The sequence below is a fragment of the Stegostoma tigrinum genome, chromosome 38, assembly GCF_030684315.1.
Source record: "Stegostoma tigrinum isolate sSteTig4 chromosome 38, sSteTig4.hap1, whole genome shotgun sequence".
Classification (NCBI taxonomy): Eukaryota; Metazoa; Chordata; class Chondrichthyes; order Orectolobiformes; family Stegostomatidae; genus Stegostoma; species Stegostoma tigrinum.
The window spans coordinates 20,106,583-20,122,216 of NC_081391.1; the positions used below are offsets into that span (position 1 = coordinate 20,106,583).

Consider the following 15,634-nt stretch of genomic DNA (forward strand, 5'->3'; position numbering starts at 1 on the left):
GCCTGGCCACCTTCAGGGAATTGTAGTTTTAAATCCTGAGGGCTCTCTGCTCCTGTACTCACCTTGACGTTGTTCCATTGTACCTGTATTATCTCTTCATGTCTCCGTGTCTCTTCGACCAAAACGCATTTCTTGCATTTTTTTGTGTTGAAATTATAAAGTGATTGCCAACATCAAATCTTACCAAATAAAAATCAAGAGATGCTAATTTTGAAGTCTTCAACTGACACCGGACATGTGTGTGTGTCCACTACCCACTATCCTTTCTGTGAAGAAGCTGTTTCTGACATTATCCTGGACAGTTTAGCACTAATTTGAAGATTCTATTTCCATTCCAGACCCTACGTCCTAGATGACCCATTGAGACTAAACAATTCCTCACAAGCTACCCTGTCAAATCCACGAATGCTCTTAAAACTTTCAATTACCGCCATCTCTTAACCTTCCATACTGAGGGACTCGGGCAAGCTGCCATCATCATTTAACCAGCTCTTTATCTCTGAGTTGATTCTGGAAATTCTCTGCTGCACCATCTTCAGGCCCAATCTGCCAAAAATGAGATCTCCAGAGGTGGTTGAACCAGAACGTGACAATTTCACAAAAAAACCTCCACCCAGGGGTGTTCAAATCCCTTTGAGATCAGGACTGACATTGAATTAATTTCTTTGTTCAGTGTTTTTATATCTCGTCACTAGTTTTAATACATTTCTGTCCACTTGTCTCAGTTTCATTTTGATCATTAGTTTTGACAACGCAGCAGAAGATGTTCCCATTTCTAAAACACTCTGGCTCATCTTTCTTGGTCAGAAGTGGATAACTTCACACTTCCCCTTATTGAACTGTATCAGCCAGTCTTCCCCACTCCATGGAAGTTTGAAACATTCTCCTGTCATGATAAAGTGCCACTTGATGTAATGCCATCAGCAAATATTTGAATTGAGGCAGTCCATTTCTTCATCTGTAACATTTATAATCCAAGGAAAAGTTAAGGCCCCAGCTTCGCTCCTTGGGGAAAGTAATCACATCTTGCTTTTTCTTTTATTACCTCATGGGATGAAGGTTTTGTTGGCTGCCCCAGCATTTATTGTACTTCCCTAATTATTATTGTCTTCTTGAATTGCTGTTGTTCATTTGGAGCAGGGAGATCCATAATGCCATTTTGGACAGAATTCCAGGATTCAGATGGTATGACTGTAGATTGAGTTTTGCCTCATGAGCTTCATTGAGTATTTTGAAGATTTGATGAAGAGCAATGATGAGGGCAGAGTGGTGGGCGTGATCTACATGGACTGCAATGAAGCGTTTGACAATGTTGCTCATAGTAAGATGTTTAGCAAAGTGAGATCACATGGAATCCAGGGAGAATTATCCATTTGGATACAGAAATGGCTCAAAGGTGGAAGGCACAGGGTGCCGGTAGAGGCAACAAAGTGTGGAGCTGGAGGAACACAGCAGCCCAGGCAGCATCAGAGGAACAGAAAAGCTGATGTTTCGGGTTGAGACCCTTGAGAAATTGGGGGGGGGGGGGGAAGGGGAAGCTCAGAAATAAAGAGGAGGGGTGGGACTGGGAAGGTAGATGGGATGGTGATGGGTGAGTGCAGATCGGGAGTGGTCAGTGAGGTGGGAAAAGAAGATGAACATGAACAGGTCAAGGAGGTGGGGATTGGTCATGGGATTAGGAGACTTGAGGTTAATAAGGTTCACATTTAGTGTCTTGGGCTGTAAGCTCCCAAGGCAGAATGAGGTGCTACTCCTCCAGTTTGCGAATGACATTGGTGTGATACTGGAGGATGCCCAAGATGGACAGGTCAGCCATGGATTGGTAGGGGGGGAAAAGAAGTTAAAACGTTTTGCGATTGGAAAAAGTTGTTTGTTGCTCATTGAGCACAGATGCTCTAGAAAAACTGTCTCCCTCATGGTGGCTACATTGGGTGCATCCGATACAATAGACCAACTTCAAACAGGTGCAGGTGATCTGTGTCTGATGCCGAAGGTTTGTTTGTTTTTGTTCTGAATGGAGACACGGGCTGGATGTGGTGGTGGGGCGAGGGTGTCAGGGAATGGTTTAGCTGTTCCTGCAGTTGCAGGGAACAGGGCTGGGGTCAATGGGGAGTACAGAGTGGATGAGGGAGTGGCAGGGATACAAGCGTAGAGGTACTGGGGTGTCCACAGTAAGAGGGGCTATGCCTGCTTCTGTGGAATATGTGGAATATGTGGAACAGTCCCTCTTCTGCTGCTACACTGGCATTATCCCCTACCTGTTCCTTACTCAAAGATTAACAGTAAATAGCCAGCTACATTGCTGTGTGGGTGGTGAGTCAGCTGTCGGCCAACTGCTTTCCTTCCCTGAAAGGGTGAGAAAAGTTTAGAACTGCTGATGGTTGGCCTTTCTGCAAATTGAGTGAAGTGTCTCTGCTACTCTGACCCACCCCCCCACTGAAGCCTCGAGGCAATGAAGGGAACTCTGCAGATAAAGAAGGTGAACCAGAGGCTCCTGGATCTCCTTCTCTGCAAATGTAGCTTTAATTGCACCAGCTGTCCTCAGCAGTTGATTGCTGGAGCAAGAACAGGGACTATGCCACATTTGTCCCACATGCTACAAGGTGGGCATTGAGGATAGGAGACACTGTTACAGGAGAGAGCAGATTCCTCACACAGTCTCCGACAGTAGAGACTTGTTAGAAAATCCAATTCCTTAGCTTGGGAAACTAGAACAGTGGTGTATTGCTTGCTCAAAGAAGCATGGAACAAAAGCAACCTGATGCATTATCTCTGCATGCCAGATGCTATTGCTGTTACAGTCTTAGAATATTTTTAATGCTTAGATTCTACCAGTAAAGTTAACAGAAGATTACTGGCAAAACTGAGGCCTGGCAGTACCTGGGGACAGACTTCAGTTGTGGAGTCGCCAGACTCAAACATTAACTGATTTAATCAACACACATCCAGAGTTCCACCTGCACCTATCCCGCCACTCCCCAACCCCAATTTTTATTTTGTATGAACCCAGCTTTTAGGAAAGTTGGAGTATTGCTAGGGAGAGGGCACCAGTTAAGTGGCTAACAGTTAGATAGAGTGGAGCAATTTTGGTGAAGCTATTCACTGGAGACTACTCTTACAGAATTGTCACAGTGAGGACAAGACAGATAGTGAGCATTGCGAACAAGCCAAAAGCTTAACAGTTGTGATTTCCACAACAATTACTCACTTCAAAAATTCTTCTGACTCTGGATTCAGAAACTGAACAAAAATTGCCAGGGCAAGCATCGATTCAATGCAGAGAGCAAAAAGCCGAAGGGATTTAATAATCAGATAATAAACAGCCAAATAAATGAAGCAGTCACTCAAAGTCGTCAGATACATGGGCAATGTTTTCATTGACTTTTTTGTGCACTCTGCACTTGCACTAGAACACCAGTGTACATGAAATGGAGTTGTTGAATCCCCATTCAGCTCAGGCTGAGCCTGTCGAACAGATACTCTCCTTTGCCCTTCTGAGGGGCTCCCAGTCTCTTCAGGTTGGTGATGTGATCTCCAAGCTTCTTGATCATCTTCACTTGCTCATCCAAGTAGTGCCTCTCCAGGAAGTCACACAGCTGGAAGACAAGACAAGTTAGTTGAGTCCATTGAAGACATATGGAAGTGACCCTTAATTCAGATTTAACAAATCACCACCATGTTGAGGGAGAGGGGCACTCTGGTGATGCGTTTGGACTGTTGTAGATTTAACAGTCTGCAGGAGGCAGTTATGAGATAATTGTATTCCCCCTCCCCCCAGGAGTAGACAAACAGATCACTTTCAGGTTGGAAACATTCATCTTTCCTGTAATTTCAAAGTCATCCTGGTAGTTTGTTGCTCTAAAGGCCATCAGCCCTACATGCTGAATTTAGCAGTGAAAGGCCAGGGAGCTTCTTGGAGAGAAAGTGAGGAACTCACATGAGGGTCTGTGTGGCCAGAGGAGAGTTTGTGCAGATCCAGCAGACTCCGGTTCACATCCTTCTCCATCTGCTGAGCTCCCTGCATTTCCTCCAGACCATTGCCATGGTCAGCCTTCTGAAGTGGCAGCGTGGGGGTGGATGGTAAGAGACAAGACACATCACTTAAAACGCAAGAAACCAGTGAAAAAAGCAACAAGATCTCCATCCCATTAAGAGAGTGTACAACAGCCAAGAGATTATATCCAAAGCATTAAAATGAAATAATGTTCTAGGCTTAAAGAGGTCTTCATCAGGACAAGATCACATTCCATTAAACCCAACCTTGATGTCCTACAGGAGGACCCAGCACCCACATTCATTCTGGAATGCCATCAGTTTCTCAGCTGTTCCCATTCCTTCAAGGAGTAGTCCCATGAGAACTCAGCAAAGTGACACAGGGCAACATCTTCCCAGTAAAAGTGAAAGGATTGTAAACAGGGAAACCCATTGGGGTTTGCTGTTAAAGATCCTTCTCTACTTGAAATGCTTCTTCAGTCAGGCCTGCAGGTTCTGGAAGGGAAAGCCTCCCTTGTCAATCACAACAAAAACAACACCAGAATATGTGGAGGCTCTTTCCTTGTAAAGCAGGAGGGAAGGGAAACAAGCATCTTCCTACAAGTTGGGGGGGGGGGGGGGGGGGCGGCGGCGTGAATATTTCATACTTGACTCCAAATATTAAGCATTAAATGACACCTCATCATTCTGAAAGGCCATATGGTTTAGTGAAAATGGCTCAGCTTCAGTGAGGAAACCTTCCAACACAGAACAGAGTTCCCCACTCTGAAGTGAACTTACAAAGTTTACTAGTAAAGTATTGACAGCAAATAGACCCAGAGATTGAGAGTGTTCCTTCCTCTGGGATTGGAGGTCTTGGGTCACATATGTTCTAGAAGTAAGAGATCAGGTCTCTGGGCAGATTGACTTACTCTAACTATTCAATAGAATAAATCCAATTACATTGAACAAAAGAAAAACAAACAGACTTCTCAGGTCAGACATCAAGATCAAACCATTGAAAGATTATTCACTTCTCAACGTCAGGGGAAGGCCACAGAAGATTCTAACATGAATTGAATGATGCAGAGAGATCCTACACCCACAATACAAGGAGACCACAGCTTTAAATCTGAAATAAATCCAGAGAACACCACAATCACCATGGAGAGATAAACATGGGAGAAAGAAAGCACCAGGTTGATCTGCTTGTTAACAACACCCTCACAGTCCTTGTGGTAGCTCTGATGCACCTGGGAGGCCATCCTCACTATTGCTGCTCACAATCACTTGGACAACTCTAGAACTGAGTCTCCCTCCCACAAGCTCTTGTATTTATACTCCAGAGACCATCCTGCACCAACCAGGGAATGACATCACTAACAATGATTGACAATCTCTGACAGCCAATCAGGAATCTGCAAGAACCCAGTCACCAATGAACAGAGGAGGAGGAGAGTGGGGCAATGTGCTCAGACCCAGAGTCAATCAGAGATTTGGGTAACAGTCAGGTTGAGATTATTATTCTGTGATAACGAGAGCACTCAGCCTCTCAAACCTGTTCCCCAATTCAACTGGATCGGTGCGAGTCTGAGTCTTCATTTAATACCTTTGCCTGGGTTCTGCATCGCATCATATTGCGAACTAACACAGCTCAACAAATCAGTTTCGAAATGTCCCAGTGGCTTGCAGAATGTTGGGAGTGATAATGTAATGTTTGAGATTAAGCATCATCACTGATTACCATAGCTTTGATCTGAAGATTATTCCCCCTTTTCCAGGATTACTTCGCCACAGGAAACAGTACATTGTCTAACGGCACGATTAGATCCATTAATAATCCAAAGTACCTGGATAATATTCGTTCTCGAGTCTTCCACACTCTTGCAAGGACAAGGCTAGTTGATGTAAACTGTATTCATAACGTAACCAGCTTGGGGCTGAGAAAATGCTGGTGAATCTGTGCTAAGGTCCCTCAAATAACCCTGTCAGAGCTCAGCACAGCGCTCCAAATGTGCTCTGATGCCACGTCTATGCTGTTGTATTACAACACATGCTGTTTTGTTGTCCAGCCGGCTTGGGGGGAAACTGAGCACGTTCTGGCCTTTTTAATTCGGCTTTCATATCTGCCCACTGCCACACGGTTATTACGGTGCTGATGGTGACCATTCGGCCCATCGTATCCACCACCAACTCGCTGAGCGTTTCACCTCTTGCCATTCTCCTGCACTGTCCCTGTAATCTCCATGTTATTCCCTTTCAGATATCAGTCCTATTCCCTTTTGAATGCGTGAATTGAACCTGCCTCCAACACACTCTCGGACTATACATTTCACACCCTATCCACTCGCTGTGTTGGAAGGTTTTTATTTTCGCAGATCACTTCAGCTTCTTTTGCCAATTTTAAACCTGTGCCGTCTTGCACCTGACCTTTTCACAAATGGGAACATCGTGCCACTGTTTGTTCTTTCTGGATCCGTATTTGCGCCATGTGCTTTCCAGAGAGACAAGTCCCAGCTTCTCCAATATATCCTCACACCTGAAATTCCTCATTCCTGGAGCCATTCCAGGAAGCCTCTTCTGCACTCGCTCCTATACCTCCACTCTTTCCTTCAGTGTGATGTGCAAAACGAGACACAGTATTCCTGTTGGGGGTCAAACTTAAGCAGGTTCAGCATAATCACCTTGCTCTTGTACACTTGCCCCTACTAATAAAGCTCAGGGCACAGGGTGCTTTATTAACGATTCTCTTAAACACTCCTCAGAGATAATGGGAACTGCAGATGCTGGAGAATCTGAGATAACAAAGTGTAGAGCTGGATGGACACAGCAGGTCAAGCAGCATCTCAGGAGCACAAAAGATGATGTTTTGGGCCCAGACCCTTCATCAGCAAAGGGGGATGGGGAGAGAATTCTGAAATAAATAGGGAGAGAGGGGTAGGCAGACTGAAGATGGATAGAGAAGGCAGTTGGAGAGGAGAGTATGGGTGTGGAGGGAGAGAGGGATAGGTCAGTCCGGGGAGGTCGGACAGGTCAAAGGGGCCGGGTGAGGTTAGGAGGTAGGAAATGGAGGTGTGGCTTGTGGAAGGAGGAGGGGCTAGGTGAGAGGAAGAACAGGTTAAGGAGGCTGGGACAAGCTGGGCTGGTTTTGGGATGCGGTGGGGGCAGGGGACAAGCTGCGCTGGTTTTGGAATGCAGTGGGAGGAGGGGAGATTTTGAAGCTGGTCAAATCCACAATGATACCATTAGGCTGCAGAGTTCCCAAGCGGAATATGAGTTGCTGATCCTGCAACCTACGGGTGGCATCATTATGGCACTGCAGGAAGACCAGGATGGACATGTCGTCACAGGAACGGGAGGGGGAGTTGAAATGGTTCACGACTGGGAGGTGCAGTTGTTTACTGCAAACCGAGCGTAGGTGTTCGGCAAAGTGGTCCCCAATGTGGAGGAAGCCACGCCATGTACCGCAGATGCCGTTTCCCACATTGACGGATGTGCAGGTGAACATCTGCTTGATGTGGAAAGTGATCTTGGGGCCTGGGAAGGGGGCGAGGGGGCAGGTGTCGCACTTCCTGCGATTGTAGCAGAAAGTGCTGGTGGTGGAGTTGGATTGTAGATGGTGGAAAGTGCCTGGTGTGGTGGGGTTGGACGGGAGTGTGGAGCGGACAAGGGCGCCGCGGAGGGAGTGGCGTCCCTGAAGGCAGACAATGGTGGGGATAGAAAAATGTCTTTGGTGGTGGAGTTGGATTGTAGATGGTGGAAGTGTCGGGCGACGATGCGTTGTTTCCAGAGGTTGGTTGTGTGATGTGAGGACAAGATGGATCCTCTTGGGGAAGTTATTGCGACGGTGGTGAGGGATGAATTACGGGTAATGTGGGAGATGAGATTGAGGATGTTCTCACCCAAAGCAACGAGGAATTGGCAAGTGGCGGTCCTGTAAGAACGAGGACATCTGGGATGTGCAGGAGTGGAATGCCTCTCCTTGGAGCAGAGGTGAAGGAATTGGCAATAGGGGATGGAGTTTTTGCAGGAAGGTGGGTTGGAGGGGGCGTATTCCAGGTAGCTGTGGGCTCGAAATGGACATCCGTTTGTAGGTCGTTGCCTGCGATGGAGACAGAAGGTCTGGGAAGGTGAGGGGTGTGTTGGTGGTGAAAGGACCATCTCCAATGACGTCATGCAATTACACCATGCAGTTCACGCACTCCTGCACCCTCTTTAGAAATGCACCTTTTATTTTGTATTGTCTCTACATGCTTTTCCCCCCCATTTTTTGTGCTTTGAACTTCACCTGCCACTTGCTTGCCGATTCCACCAATATTTCTGTGCCGTTTTGAGGTTCTACGCCATTGCCCTCATGCTAGGTTTCTTATCTTGTACAAACTCTGAAATTGCATCCTTTATGCCAAGGTCTAAGTCATTAGTTTGCTTTTGAAAAAGCCTGGCTCCTCCCCCTAACCTGTGGAACTCCACTACAAACCATCCCCCTCGTCCAAAGAGCATCCATTCGCATCACTTATGTTTCCAGTAATGCAGCCAACTCCATATCCCTGTCACTGCGCTGTCGTTCATTACAGGGTCTTTAACGTTGTTCACAAATCTACAGTGTGGCACTGCATTACTTGTCTTTAGGAAGCCCATGTAGACCCCACAAACAACAGCCCTCTCGCCTAACTCGTCAAAGTACTTGTGCTAGATAGTTAAACGTGATTTTCCTTTTGAGGAGATCGGGCATGGATGTCCCAAAGATTCACCTTCATCCATGTAACTATTATGCAATTTTCTACTCACCTCCCTTACTTGCTGTCTTCCACTCCCCAACATCACTCATGGAAATGCCAGGCGTCTACTCCTTCACTTATCCCATTTGGAAATGGAACGAAAAGCTGCTGCTAAAGGACAATGCATCTAGAAGTTAATGCCTCTTCTCAGTATTCATAATTTATTGCACCTACTAATTTCCAATTTCAAAACTATTTCTCAAGTAGATTTAAAAGATCCACTCCCCACCCAAGGCCCCGAACCTGCCATTTCCAAATACATGCTGTATATGTTGCTTGGCTTCTATTCATGGAGAGCTTAGCAATGTTGGAGCTGTAAGAGTTTGCAAATAGGACCTCTCCTCAGCAATTTCTGTACCCTGTTCCCCTGCTGAGAGCTTCACTTCAGACAAACAAGAGGAAAAGAAGTGACCCCAACAATGTTTGACTGCTGTGTATATAAAGCTATTGGGAGGTATGGAAGGGTAGGAGGAAGTAAGTAGTAGTTTGTTGGGGGGGGGGGGGTGGTGGGTGGGGTACAGTGTTGAAGAAGAAAGACAAAAGCTTGGAATCCAACTCCGCCTCCTTTTGTTATTCATCTGCTAAAAACTTCAGTCCCCCCAAAAAAAAGCAGAACAAATCCACAAGCTGCAGCTGGGAGGTTGGGGCAGCCCTTGCAGCCTGCAAACTTACAAAGAGTTCACTTGACCCTTGCTGCTGTTGGAAGAAGGGCAGATTAGACACTAGGTGCTTCCTCTGTCCTAAAGAGATCCAGAGAGCAAAGTCACGTCACTAAGTGGTGCACACCTGGAAGGCTAATGTAACACTAAAAAGGAAAGGGGAAACACCTCATTTACAAATTTGCCATGAAAAATGTATGTTCCATATGTGCATAAAATTTCTGCTACCTTTGGAGGAAGATATAGAAGTAAGTGACATTTCTATTGTGGATTTTTTCAGTCAAGTTTCCTGGTTAGCTGTTGGTAATTTAGTTACTTTAAAAAACAAAGAGCCAAAACCCAATTCCACAAAGACTTGTATTTCCATTTGGAATGGCAGACAGAGGCAAAGTGGTCTTCAGAATTAGGTCAGGAATGGACAAAGTTCTTCCATAACCCCATTCAGCTGAGTGTGAGCTTGTCAAACAGGTACTCTCCCATGTCATTGTCAGGAGCTCCCAGTCTCTTCAGGTTGGTGATGTGATCTCCCAGCTTCTTGATCATCTTCACTTGCTCATCCAAGTAGTGCCTCTCCAGGAAGTCACACAGCTGGAACAGTCAGGTGCAGAGCTGGTTAGTGTGGAGGGGAACTGACAATTGGAATTTGAAGTGCCTTCCCTTACCCCAACACCTCCAATTGATTCAGGCAAGTCGTGATACAAACACTTCTAGGTGAAGAGAAGTGAAATTTACTGAGTGGCAAGTCACTATTTTTAAATTGCACAAATTAAGCTTCAGATCCATGGAATCACCACTTGCTCTTGGAGGGGGTGGGGTGAGGAAGAATTGATCGAAGCCACTTTTTTTCATTCATTCATTCATTCATTCATTCATGTCCGAAAGCCACAGCCCCAAGCCCAGTGATTTTCAAAAATGCAGGAGGAGCACACATTCTCCATTTCTGTCTGAACAGCTCTACATATGGGGCTTCCAATTGTTTTTGTTCAGGGTCAGCATAAAAAGAACCAAGCTAAAAGCAAAGCAAACATTCCCTTCACAGTTCAGCAAGCCAGATTTTTCCTTATCATCAAGGAAACTCACTTTAAAATGGGGTCTAATGTCTGGAGAGACTGTACACTCAGACAAGATGAGACCCCATGGTGTTAGGGTAGGGCATGAAAGAGAAGACCGTCATCTATCATTTAGTCGCCGTCCAGATAAGGAGACCATTCAGGATGGCAACTTAGCTGTCATGTGACCCTGGGGACAGATGGTTAGTTTTAAGGGAAACAGTCAAGCCTGCACTCAGCACAGAATGGAAAGGAGACCTCTCTAAAAGAGAGGATTCTATGGAGTGAGAGCTGAAGGCATGAGGGAACCCATGGAATTCTTGGGTCAGGCAATTCAAGCATAAAGGCTGAGAACGTTAAATTCAGAAATCCTTCACTTTCCAGCCTTAACCGAAAATGAGGAGGATTCAGATCAACCATGATCGGAATGGCTGAAGAAACTTGATGGGCTGAGTGGCCTACTTAAAGTGAAGGGTAGGTGAAGCAGAATTCTCAGGCAAAAGAAACTGATGTAAAGGCTGAACAGCCAAGTAGGGGAGATAGAAGTACACTCAGTCATTTTAGGAAAACTTCCATCACTTGGGTGAAAGTGGTATAAAGAACTCACATGAGGGTCCGTGTGGCCAGAGGCGAGTTTGTGCAGATCCAGCAGACTCTGGTTCACATCCTTCTCCATCTGCAGAGCTCTCTGCATTGCCTCCAGACCATTGCCCCACTCATCCTGCTCTGGCCTCTGGAAGAAGGGTTTTGTTAGTCAGAAGCTGCTATGGGCATTTGTAGTAGAACTGAAGGCTGTGCCTTTTATGGCTAAAAACGCTTGTTCGAGGTGTTGCAGATTGTTCTATTCAAAAGGTGACAGTGGCAGAGAGGGGCATAACCTGCCACATCTTAACATAAAACACATTTGGAATCAAAGCACACAAGGCACATGTGATGTTAGTGCTGGGAGCTTGAGAGCCTGATGTGGCGTTTGAAGTCAGTCACTCTCCCCCATCCAGATGGGGAATTGCTGGTGTCAGTGTGTGATTTACTAGACTATTGTCCTTCCTAGTCAGTCCCAGCTGCAAATAAGGGAATGCCACACAACATGTTGCATTCCCCTAAGTGACTCCAGCCCAGATGTTTCCAATGGTCAATTGTTTAAGACCACCAGGATGATAGTAAAAAAAAACAATCACTTGTCACTACAGCCCAATGAAGGGTCAAATTCCTTTGCTATTTGAGCATTTTAGAATTCAATTGAATTCTTAAACACCACCCCAACCATGTGGATGGAAACCTTGGTTAAAAACCCACCAGGGGTCCTAAAACCATGAATTTAAGTCAAGTACATGTCATACAGAGGAGTGCTCATCTCAATCAATTGGTTCTGATCACTCCACTGGATGAAAAATCTAACAAAAACATGTCAGCCCATGCACTTGAACAGGTGCAGAATCAAAGATGCAGGATATCAAAAACACAGGCTTCTGTCAAAGTAAACCCTCAAGCCTTCCCCTTTTAAATTAAAAGGGGGTTAAAAGTCCAACCTTGATGTCCTGCAGGAGGACTCGGCCTCCACGTTTATTCTGGAATGCAATCAGTCTTGCAGCATGTTCCCGTTCCTCATGGGACTGCTCCTTGAAGAACTGAGCAAAGTGATGCAGGGCAACATCATCCCGGTCAAAGAGAGAGAACTGTGGGAGGAAGGATTGGACAGAATTCAATTAAAGTAGACCCAGACATTCTAAGAGCCAAGGACTTGGTTACTCATTCTCTACCTGGCTTCAAGTTAGAGACTTGGAATTCTAGTCAAATATATTGGCCTCAGCTAGTTTGAAATCTAGTCATGTCTGACCACATGCAAACCCCATCCTTGTTTGGGGGATCATGTTAAGAAACATGAGATGTGAACAGTCCAGAGACAGCAGTAATTTTTTGCTTAGCATTCCACTGGCTCTACTTAATGCCACAAAGACTTGCTTCCCTCACTAGTCAGGGAAGGGGTGCAGAAGAACCATCTGAACAGCCTAACATTGACTCTTCACATGGATTAGTAATGTCAGTTCAGGTAAGGAAGATCTAGTCAGTTTTGGGGGCAGTGAAAACAAGATTGATCAGCTAGCTCCTCACCTCAACATTCAGTTTTACCATTAAAGTAAGGAATTAGATTGCTTCTATGGAGTAGAATAATTCTTGTTGTCCAACCCACAGATTTGGCCATTTTAAATAACATGACAGTCACAAATGAGACAACACAGACTTGTATCTCAAAATTTAATTGGCAGGGGAGGCAGAGGTTAGAATTAAATCTTAACTGACTGGTCACTAACACCAGAACTATTTGCACAGCATACAGTGAATTAGTAATAACTTGGAAAAAGTACCCAAAAGATACAGCACTCACCATGGAGAGGTAAACATAGGAGGAATAGAGCTCCAGGTTGATCTGCTTGTTAACAGCATCCTCACAGTCCTTGTGGTAGCTCTGACACACTCGGGAAGCCATCTTCACACCTAATTACAAAAAGCAAACTCAAACAACAGCCTAACCCCACCTCCCATGAGCTCTAGTATTTATGTGAATGGGAATCTGCATTCCAACAGGAAATGTTATCACCAATAGTGCTTGGCTATTAGGGATTTCCAATCAGCAGCCTCCCATGAATACAGGCATTAATTAGGGAGAGGTGCTGGGGGGAGCTATGTACAAAGCAGAGCCAATCGGAGCAGTGGGAAACCAGCAGGTTTCAACAGTTTGGGCCATGGGAACAGGAGGAGACCATTCAGCCCCTCAAACCTATTTCAGTATATAATTGGATCTTGGCTGGTCTGCTTTTCAGTTCCATATGAACAACCTTCTTCCATAAAGCGGAATCATAGAATCCCATCACAAATTCACCAAAGATCCTCAGATTGCACCTTTCAAGCAGATGACCATTTCCATCCAGACAGACAAGGGCAGCAGACACGTGAGACCACCACCAACTTCAAGCTCCCCTCCGAGCCACTCACCATCCCGACTTGGAAATATGTTGGCGTGCCTTCAGTGTCTCTGGGTGGAAATCCTGGAATTCTCTCTGTACGGCCATCGGGGTCGACATGGGCTTCATGAAGGCAGTTGAACCCCACCTTCTCAAGGGGAATCTAGCAATGTACAATAAATGCTGGCCCAACCCATGACTGCCCTTGTCCCGCAAGTGAATACTCAAAAAAATTACAGTGCCGTAGGAGGCCATTTGGCCAATTGTGCTGCACCAGATCCATTGTGCTCATCTCTTGCCATGTCCCTGCACATCACCACGATCACAAAAGAAAACCCAATGCTCTCTTCAAAGCTCTTCAAAGCTTCAATTGTATGTGCCCTCCCCACGTCTCCAGGCAGCACATTGCACATACTCTCCACATTCTGTTTAAAAATGTTTTTTTTTTCTCACTTTACCCTTGCTTTGTTTGCACATCACTTTAACTTTTTCTCTCGTTGACTCTATCAAATCAATTAATCAGCTTCAAATCTTAATAATAATTCTTCCTTGTTCTTCTACACTCACAGGAACTTGAGGTTTTAAAAAATGTTGTTTTGGGATGTTGGCATCACTGGCGGGGTGTGTATTTATTGCCCATCCCTAGTTTCCTCTTGAGAAGGTGGTGGTGAGTTGCCTTTGTGAACAGTTGCAATGTCCATCTGGTGCAGATAGACTCAGATTGCCCCTAAGGAGAGAATTCCAGAAATCTGACTGATTTAACACTGCAGTGACACTGAAGGGACGGTAATATATTTCCAAGCCAGGATGGTGGATGGCTTGGAGGGGAACCTGCAGGGGGTGGTGTTCCCACGTATCTACTGCCCTTGTCTGAGCAGATGGAAGTGGATGTGGCTTTGGAAGGAGCTGTCAAAATACCTGAATTTCATCTTCAATGCAAATTGCCTTCATTGTTTAACCCTTTCGACCTGTTGTCATCCTGTGCTGCATTCCCTCAAAGACTCAGAGATCGAGACCTGAATACAGTATCATAGATATGCACTCACTGGCATTTAATAAATGGTAGCAAAACTGTCCGATCAATAACATGGGGGCATCATTTTAAGGTGAAGAGCAGTAGGTTTAGAGGGGATTTGCCAAAAACATTTTTCACCCAGATGGTGTGATGGGAATCTGGAATGCACTGTGTGGGAGGGTAGTAGAGATGGGAAACATCACAACTTTTGAAACGTACATGGATGGGCACTTGAAGTGTCATTACACTCAAGGCTATAGGTGAAGTGCTAGAAAGTGAGATGAGTGTAGATAGGTCAGCACAGACCTGATGTCTATGGCCCGAATGTCGATCTCTTTGTAATCCAGACAATTCTGTGCCTGTCCACCAGCTCTTGCAATTTCTGCAGATGGATCCCATAACCTTATGGTCACCACCAATTCTGTTCCCCGAATGTCACAGTTTAGCTAATTTCTCTTTCTTGTTCCGAAGTGCATGGCCTCACTCTTCCTCACATTGAGGCCTGCCTGCTGCTGTTTGCTCATTCATTTCAACAATGGCTTGTTGCAAACTTTCAGGTCCCATCCACACCATCCACTTTGTCGCTTAACTTTGTTTTGTCAGGAAATTTGGACATATATCTCTCGAGTCCTTCATCTACGTCAATCTGTCAATGTGAAACTGAAGCCCAAGTGGAGATCCCTGGGAGTGAGAGTCAAATTTTGTCAATCAAAGTTGGCAGCCATTCTGTCAGCCACCTTCCCCCTTCCCAATTCCCAACCCATGTCCAACAGTAACTTCCTATTGTACGCGCATGCATTTTTCCTAATTATGTCATGGATACTCGTCATTGTGGGAATTGATTTTAGTTGCTTTGACTGTTCTCAAACTGATAGCATCAGTCCTCCAGGTCAGAGCTCCCCAATTCACCTTAGGGTTTGACGAGTTTGTAAATGAATATTTCTCCCTGTACATGATGTCGAATTAAATGACATCTGAAGGTTTGAAGCATCTCTCATCTGATCCAGAAGAGGTCAGGGACACTGACACTGATCACAGCAGTTGAGGATATTACCCTGCACGAGATAGCCTGCAGCAAATCTGCAAATCCACCAGTCACACTGGGAAAACAGAGATAATGGGAACTGCAGATGCTGGAGAATCCAGGATAACAAAGTGTGGAGCTGGATGAACACAGCAGGCCCAGCAACATGTCAGG

The 15,634-nt window shown here is 45.4% G+C and overlaps 1 protein-coding gene across 1 annotated transcript; it reads right to left on the reverse strand.

The window, feature by feature from the left end:
• Positions 1 to 9,850: 9,850 nt before the first annotated feature.
• Positions 9,851 to 12,946, reverse strand: LOC132206519 (ferritin, heavy subunit-like). Its single transcript, XM_059640709.1, has 4 exons — positions 12,845 to 12,946; positions 11,988 to 12,134; positions 11,066 to 11,191; positions 9,851 to 9,997 (listed from the first exon to the last, which is right to left on the reverse strand). Exons 1-4 carry the CDS (start codon positions 12,944 to 12,946, stop codon positions 9,851 to 9,853), a joined length of 522 nt encoding a protein of 173 aa, XP_059496692.1.
• Positions 12,947 to 15,634: the final 2,688 nt, after the last annotated feature.